Source organism: Alexandromys fortis, unplaced genomic scaffold (genome assembly GCF_014885135.2).
Source record: "Alexandromys fortis isolate MF-2015 unplaced genomic scaffold, M_Fortis_MF-2015_v1.1 scaffold_233, whole genome shotgun sequence".
In the NCBI taxonomy this organism is placed as follows: domain Eukaryota; kingdom Metazoa; phylum Chordata; class Mammalia; order Rodentia; family Cricetidae; genus Alexandromys; species Alexandromys fortis.
Window position 1 is genome coordinate 904,724 of NW_026068146.1, and position 8,790 is coordinate 913,513.

At 41.8% G+C, this 8,790-nt stretch overlaps 1 protein-coding gene across 3 annotated transcripts in view; it reads right to left on the reverse strand.

The window, feature by feature from the left end:
- The window catches only part of Ecd (ecdysoneless cell cycle regulator), a 24,186-nt gene that overhangs the window by 11,410 nt on the left and 3,986 nt on the right, over positions 1 to 8,790 (reverse strand). For all 3 annotated transcript variants that reach the window (XR_007589397.1, XM_050127029.1, XM_050127030.1), the window contains exons 3-9: positions 8,502 to 8,619; positions 8,003 to 8,090; positions 7,717 to 7,895; positions 6,204 to 6,396; positions 5,541 to 5,669; positions 2,964 to 3,092; positions 2,326 to 2,411 (exon numbers count right to left, since the gene is read on the reverse strand). Coding sequence is in view for 2 of the 3 variants with exons in the window: in XM_050127029.1 (XP_049982986.1) it covers positions 2,326 to 2,411; positions 2,964 to 3,092; positions 5,541 to 5,669; positions 6,204 to 6,396; positions 7,717 to 7,895; positions 8,003 to 8,090; positions 8,502 to 8,619 (922 nt within the window). In the remaining variant the exon portion in view is untranslated. The remainder of the gene's footprint in view (positions 1 to 2,325; positions 2,412 to 2,963; positions 3,093 to 5,540; positions 5,670 to 6,203; positions 6,397 to 7,716; positions 7,896 to 8,002; positions 8,091 to 8,501; positions 8,620 to 8,790) is intronic.

The following is an 8,790-nucleotide window of genomic DNA, read 5'->3' on the forward strand; positions in this document are numbered from 1 at the left end:
ATTAGAGGTTGGGAACCAAGTTTAGGTATAGACACAGTTGAAGAAATAAGGGTGTGGAGATACAACTAGGAAGAAGGGTGCAGGGCATGGGTCATCAACAGAAGCTAGAGACTGGACCAAGGACAATGAGGACGCTAGTGGTGCTAATAAAAGATTATGACACTGAGCCGGGCAGTGGTGGCACATGCCTTTAATCCCAGAACTCAGAAGGCAGAGGCAGGCGGATCTCTGAGTATGAGGCAAGCCTAATGTCCAAGAACTACTTCTAGGACAGGCTCCAAAACTACTATACAGAGAAATCCTGTCTCGGGGAGGGGGGGGGGAACAAACTTGCCTTGGGAGGTAGAGGTAGATCAGAAGTTCAAGTTTAACCTCAGCTACACAACAAACTCAAGGCCAGCCTAGGCTACAGAAGACCCTGTCTCAAAATAAAGACAAAAAGTCATGTTATTATTTTTAAACAGCTCTAAGGATGGGGCTGGAGAAATGGCCCAGAGGTTAAGAGCATTGCCTGTTCTTCCAGAGATCCTGAGTTCAGTTCCCAGCAACCACATGGTGGCTCACAACAACCTGTATGTAGTAAGATCTGATGCCCTCTTCTAGTGTGCAGGCAAACACTGTACATAATAAATACATAAAAATGTCTAAGGACTGGAGAGATTGCTCGGTGGTTAGGAGCACTTAGCTCTTGCAGAGCTTTTGACTTGCTTCCTAGCACTCACATGACAGCTCACAATCATTGTGACTCCAGTTCCAGAGCTCTGATGCCCTCTGCTGACCCCTGAAGGCACCAGGAGCAAACACGGCACACAAAACGCATTCAGGCAAAATACTCAAGGACATAAAATGAAGGAAGTCAAAATAAATAAAAGAAGGGTATCTAAGCCTTGGGATTCAAGAACAGGTCTGCAGGGAGACAGGAGTTTAGTTTATAATAATTTAAAGGCCAGTCATGGTGGCTCAAGTTCTCAATTCCAGAACTTGGGAGGAGGAGGCAGAGGAATAAAAATAGGAGACCGGCTGGGCTACACACTGAGACTCTGATTCAAATATCAAAAGACCAAACCAAAGCAAATCAAATGGAAACTGTTGAAAACCGACTAGTGTGAGAAATGGGAGTCTCTCCTGAAACTTTCAAATTCTGGTTATTTTGCTTCTTGAGTCAAGGGCTCTCTTTATAGGCCCAGTTGGCCTCCTACTCATAGTGATCTATAGTGCTATACCATTTGTGTTTTAATAAGTAAAGCTTCCCTGAGGACAAGAACACAAAGCAGCTACACAGGCCAGGCAGTGGTGGCACACACCTCTAATCCCAGAAACCACACTAGTAAGCCATACAGGACAGGCAGTAGTGGTGCACACCTTTAATCCCAGCACTAGAGAGGAATATAAGGCGGGATGAGACAGGAACTCGCTCTCTTTTGGTCTCAAGATTTCAAAGAGGTTAAGAGCTCTCTAGTGACGTGGCTGCTTTGCTTTTCTGACCTTTAGGTTGAACCCCAATATCTGTCTCTGGGCTTTTATTATTCATGCCACAGTGATCCCCCTGCTTCAGCCTCCTGGGTGCTAGGATTACACCCATGAACCACCACACTTGCTTAAAATATTACGTTTAAGCAGCTTGTATATTTTTCTCAGTAACAAACATAGTTGTGTGCCTTATGGCACAGCCATTTCCTTAAATATTGTGTTATAAAGAACTGCAGGGGACTGGAGAGGTGGCTCTGAGGTTAAGAGCAGAGGTTCTTCCAGAGGAACTGGATTCAGTTCCCAGCACCCACCTGGCTGTAACTGTTCTCACCTGTCTGTAATCCAGCTCCAGGGGATCTAACACCATCTTCCGGCTTCCTTAGGGAACCAGGCATGCATGTGGTGCACAAACATACTAGCAAAACACTCAGATACATAAAAATAGTAATTTCTTAAAAAAGAATTGTACTCAAAGTAAAATGAACAAGTAAAATTATGTACGGAAATAAAAATATCTACAATATAGATACAAATGGTAACAATGTCTAGAAACCAATAAATCAAAATAATAGTGGTCAACTTTGGTATAAATATTTTCCTTCTCACATCACTCTCCACTTATACTAGAGTATCTGTTATTTTCATAGCAACAATAAAAATCTTACTTATGGCAGGCAAGATGCCCATGGGAGCCTGATGATCTGAGTTTGATCCCCAGTGGCAAGTTTGTGTCTATAGCCACACACACATTACACATACATACAGCCATGATACTTTTATAAAACAGACTAGTTAAAAAGAACTATCCGCACAGCAGCCTTCCTTCCTGTGTGGTGGGTCCTAGCTATAACTCACCTTTCTGGCCGGTGTACAGAGAGCTGGAAGTAATTCTTCGCCATTTCTAGTCTTTCCTGGTACTCCGCAGAACCTTCCATCAGTCCCTTGGACACAATACTGGCCATTAGAGCAGTGCTTACACAGTATGAGGGATCCACTACTGGGCTCCATTCCCAGCCCGATTATGATTTTGAAACTAGGTCTTGTAAGTAGCTCAGCTGGCCTTAAATAGCTAAAAAGAAAAGGCTTTGAACTTAGAATTTCCTGTCTGAGCCTCTGGTGAGCTGGGATTACATATGTGTGCTACCACACATGGCCTCAAAATGCATCAATTTTTAGTGTTTCATTACCATAGGCTAATCATATATGATAACGGGTATGATTCTGACATTTTTCGTATGTATATTTAAGGCATCTGATCATCTCCCTGACTGGTAAGGCCTCCAGAGACAACGGCAGCAGAGAAGAACAGGCACATTCCCTTTCAACTGTCCACACCTGCTACTGGAAGCTCCCTGGCCAACCAGTAGAGTCAACTGGTAAGCTCCAGGTTCAGTGAGAACACCCCGCCCACCCACCTCGCCCACATGTGAGAACACAAACAACACACACATACACACACACTCACAAGAAGAAACAAGCACCACAAGTCCTACCTTAAAGTAATCATTCCTCTTCAGACTTTCGAGGAAGCTGGCCCAGAGGGGTGAAGCAGTCACAAGGGATTTCCTGGAGTCAGAAAAATGTGGGCTACATTTGGAGCACAAAATCTCAAATCCATGAGCCTAGGTGAGACAGACATAATTTTTGTTATGTTTTTCTTGTATTTTCTTTTTCTATCATCTTAAATTAATTTCTTTCCATTTAGCCCAAATCCAGAACTAGATGACCGGACACAATGGCATGTGAACACTTAGGACACTTTTTTGTTTCTGTGGGTTTTTTCAGACAGGGACTCACTATGTAGCCCTGGCTGTCCTGGAATTTAATATATAGAGCAGGCTGGCCTCGAGCTCAGAGACCCGCCTGCCTCTCCTCCCGAGTGCTGGGATCAAGGTGTCCACCACCCAGCTTCACTTAGAACACTTTTTAAACTTTACAAACAGTAGAATTTGTTTCTGAGCTGCAAGATGGCTCAGTGGATAAAGGTGCTTGCCTTGTGTTCACACAGTAGAAAAGGAGAACTCCCAAAAGTTATCCTCTGACCCCCACTGTGTACCATGGCAGGCTCCCCAACCCTGCCATGCACACAAAATAAGTAAATGAAAATGTAACAAAAATGTGAAAGTTGAGCATATTCTCAGACAAAGGAAAGAAAATAATGACTCTGTTTTATGATCCTTTGGTTAAAAGTTACAATATTATGGCAAAGTAATCCAAACATTACCAACGTCCAGCATCTCCCTTCAAAAGTAATCTGTGTACTCAAGCAGATCCTAGTGCCATCCTCCTCTTCCTCCTCCTCCACCCCTCGCATCACCCAACAGCAGCACGTGTTCCTATCGGCACACAATCTGTCTACTTCGCTTCATGGACATGCCGTAATTGACCTAGTCTTTCACTACATGCACCTAGGTGTTTTCTAACTTTTCACTATTACGAACGATGCTTCCTGATATGTCGATGTGGTTTCTGCACCTGGAAAATCCATTTCTAGAAGTACAAATGATAAGCAAAACGTCCAGTGCAACTGCAGTGTTAGAGGACAGTGGAGACGACGGTTTCCCAGGGACCACGTCAGTCAACTGCAGTGTTAGAGGACAGTGGAGACGACGGTTTCCCAGGGACCGCGTCAGCCCCGCTCTGTCACCATGGCTGCCTCTGCCTCCCAAGTGCACCATCACACCCAGCTCAATTTTTATTTCTATCAACACGTTAGAGTATATTTTTCCTTTATATACTCTTATAAATTCTTACCAACTCAGTATATGTTCTCATACATTTTTATACTTGTCAATCTAGTAGTGATAAACTATTTCGTAGCTTTAAATATTAATTCTTAAGATCAGAGGTCAACATTTTTTCATTTTTAAATTAAAATTTATTTGTACTCCCTTCTCTGCAAACTATCTGTTCAGCTTCTGAATATTTAAAATTAATCAGTTAATATTCCCTCTCTGGGTTTTCTGATCTTTTGAGCACATGGCATTTTTCTTTCCATGCAGAACTTCATCCATTTACTGCTGTGTTGTTGTTTGAGACAGTTTTGCTATCTGTCATCCAGGCTGCATTCTGGCTCCTAGACGCTAAATGGAACCACGGATGTATACTGTGCTTGGCTGGAAATCTTACATAATCAAATTATATCCTTTTTTTTTTTTTTTTTTTGGATTTTTCAAGACAGGGTCTCTCTGTAGCTCTGGAATCTGTCCTGAAACCAGCTCTTTTAGACCAGGCTGGCCTCGAACTCAGAGATCCACCTGCCTCTGCCTCCCGAGTGCTGGGATTAAAGGCGTGCGCCACCACCGCCCAGTCAAATTATCAATCTTTTATTGCTTGCAATAAAAGCAATATTGGTTGCAAGCCACACTTTAAAAGGCCTTTCCCAGTCAGATAATTTTCTATAGTTTTTAATTTTATAGTTTCAATTTTTACATTTAATTATTTAATCCAAGCGAAATTTATTTTGCTCTAAGTGTGAAGGAACTGACTTTCTCAGATGGCTTCACAGCTGTTGATCACTATTTACTGAAGAGTCACTTGATGCTGATCTGAATTGATGAATTTAACTGTATTCTCACATACTCGGGACTTTCTAGAGTTCCTATGCTGTGTCAAAGGTGAAAATGACAAAAAAATGGTAGGTGTAATTTAAATGTTGATGAATAGCAGGGAATTTTTGCCTATAGGGATTGAATCAATTTATATGTATCACTGATGTCTAATGTTCAAGAGTGTCTTTCTTTGTGTAGTCTTTTTAAAAATAATGTATTTTTAATTCTTTATTCGGCTATTTAATCATTTATTTATGGGTGTGTGTAGATGGGCATGCACATGTGAATGCAGGTGCTCACAGACGCCTGACCCTGGGAACCACTGGTTCTGGAATTACAGGTGCTGTGAGTCATCAGCTATAGGTGCTGGCAATCAAACCTGGGCCCTCTATGGGCAGTATATACTTTTAGCCATTGAGCCATTTCTCCAGCCCGTTCATATTAGAGAAAGAAAGGAAGGGAAGGGGAAAAGGGAGGGAGGGAGTGAAAATAAGTTAGGTAGTTTCTCACTCAGCTTACCAACTTCATGCCCAATTCATGGGCTCGGTACTGGGGATGAGATGGAGGTGGCAGCCCATATCCACTCCGCCGGTCTGGCACAAACTTCTGTTGTACCAGCTGTGCGTACAGACATTTAGTAAAAGTGACCTGGGCATTGAGACACAAAAGTGTGAGTCTTTTCCTGAAATTGAGTTTTGAATACCATTCTAACAGTTAGAATAACAGACCTAAGAGTCAGTCCATTAATGCACTCCATGTTTACAGATGCATAGGTGCAGTCAGAGGAGGTGCGGCCTGCTCACTTTCTGTGTGTTCAGAGCAGCTAGTGAGATAAACATTCACATTCTGTGAATTCACACTGTTGCCCACTTTTCATTTGCCACTACTGAAATTATCAATAATTATACTACAGCAACTTAGGAGAGAGTGGAAAATAATAATTCTTCAGAGATGAAATTTTTATTGGTAAGAAGGAAGTAATTACAGAAGTAGGGAGAATAGTCAAAAGTAGGTAGTACTAAGCCACAAAATGAGGAGTTTCTTAACATGCCCCTAACACACACACACACACACACACAGGTTAAAAAAAGAGAGAAAGACAGAAATGTGCATTGATTTTCTAAAAGACATATTAAAATAAATGATAAGAAAAACTAAATGACCAAGAAAGATATATCTCACAGATGCCATTATTCGTGTTTCAGGCAGAAACTTCTTGAATATGCGGCAGGCTTTCAAGTCAATAGGGTCCCGGAGATAGAAGGCCTGGACTGCAGCAGACAGCAGTCTGGGTCGTTGTTTGAGCACGGCCACAATGCCAGCTGGAAGGAAGCAGTGTGCTCGATGAAGGGAAGCTTCAATTTTTTCTGGGTACCTGTGGCAGGTAGCATAATGTTTTTATTGTAATTTTTTGTAATTATTGTAAATTTTGTAATAATTGTAAATTATTGTAATTATTTAATGTAAATATTGTGGGGTTGTTTTTTTCAGGGTCTCACTGGGTACTCCTGACTGACCTGGAACTCATAGAGATCTTCCTGCCTCTGCCCCAGAGTGCTAGGATTAAAGGTGTTAGCTAGCATGCCCAGCTTAAAAATAATTTTAGTATCAATAAGACAATATTGTTGAAAGTCAGGCAGTGGTGGCAAATGCCTTTAATCCCAGTGCTTGGGAAACAGATCTCTGTGAGTTCGAGGCCAGCCTGGTCTACAGAATGAGTTTCAGAACAGCCAGGGCAGTTACACAGAGCAACCCTGATTCAAAAAAAAAAAAGAAAAAAGAAAAAAAAGAGAAAGAGAGAGAGAGAGAGACAATATGCTGAAAAGTGCTACTGGAACTTGTCTTCTCTTGGAAATGCAGCCTATAGGGTTCCACATAGGTCAAAGGACCATATAGAAACTCTAGAATCACAAAAATTTCAATTTTTACTTTATTTTTAAGAATTTATTATTTTATGTGTATGAATGTTTTGCCTATGTGTATGTTTGTGCACTACATACATGCCTGGCCACAGAGGCCAGAAGAGGATATTGAATTCCCTGGGACACAGTTACAGACTGTATGAGTACTGGGTACTGGGAATTGAATTCAGGTCTTCAGGAAGAGCAGCTGGTGTGTTTAACCATGAACCATCATTCTATCCCTGATATCAAACTTTTATAGATAACACTTTGATAAGACACCTAAATAAGAAAAGATACTTTGGAGGTAGGGCTTGAGACAGGGTTTCTCTGTGAAGTCCTAACTGTCCTGGAACTCACTCTGTAGACCAGGTTGGCCTCAAACTCACAGATCTCCAGTTGCCTCTGCCTCCTGGGTGGTGGATTAAAGGCATTTGCCACCGCCACCCACCCAGCTAAAAAGATACTTTAGAATGGGAAGTAAAACTACACCTAAGTCAGGCACACCTGAAATCACAGCTACTCAGAAGGTTGAGGGAAGAGGTTAGCTTGAGCCTTGGAGTCCAAAGCCAGCCTGGGTAACATAACAAGACCCTAACTCAGTCAATCAACCAATCAATGTGATTTCTGAATTTAAATCCCATAAATTTAACTGTCAGTTCCATGAACAGTGCCACCAATAAAATGCAGAGGAGTATTAATCTAGGTGGAAGGCATTCTGTATGCAAATGAAAACCTGTGTTGCCCTGAACCAAATGTTCCTCAGCTAACAGTATCAGTGTTCTCTTTCTTACCCTCTGATGCGCCTGTCCACGGCAGCTCGTACAGATTCTGAAGCTAACACAGCTTCGGGGTGTGCTGAGATAATGCTCAAAGCCTGTTGGATTGTTGGGGGTGTGGTGGGTAGCCAGGGTATTCTTCCAGATTTCCTCGGCACAGGAATAATGCACAGCTCCCCATGATGAAAAAATACCTGCAAAATGGTATGTCTTAGTCTCTTCGTGGGCTCTGGGAAGCTCCAAGGACCCAGGAAATAACAAGGCATGAATTCACCTGTGTTCTAAGCCTGAGTGCACTTACCCTATTGGCACTATTATCGGGATCCAACCACTTGGGGAGAAAGTCAGCAGCTTCTATTAACAAGAATTCACCATCGTTGTCTTCAATCCTAAGGAGAGAAAAGACCTTTTCACATTCATAGAGCAGAAACCAGCTGTGATCAAATACATTTTCCCTTCTTCTCAGAAAACACTTGAGTGTACTATGTACAGATGGTCATTTTAAAATACAGTCAAGTAGGGCTGGGAAATGGCTCAGCAGTTAAGGGGGTGCACACCTTTAATCCCAGCACTCACAGGGCAAAGGCAGGTGGATCTCTGTGAGTTCAAGGTCAGTCTGACCTACACATCAAGTTGCAGACCATCCAGAACTATACAATGAGACTGTCTTTAAAATGTGTGTGTGCGCCTGTGTGTGTATTCTACCAGACTTCAGACAAAAATTAATAAAAGAACACAAATATAATCACTTAAGCTGTAAAATGAGAATTTGTTTAGAATAATTAAAATAATTACATTACCTTGCTACTAACTCTGGAAATACCTTTGTAATCTCCTTTATTACATACACAATAAACCATTCATCCTCAATGTTATCTCCAAACTTTGTCATGCCATACATATGCGCAGGAACACCTCCTGTAAACAAGAGAGAAGTGATCACAACCCAGGCATGTGTAACACTGCAAGGAAGTACACATAAGTATTCAATAACTAACCACTGAAATGACTTCCAAGAATTATTTGGGGCATCACAATTCCTGACTTCAAACTCTACTACAGAGCTACAGTACTGAAAACAGCCTGGTA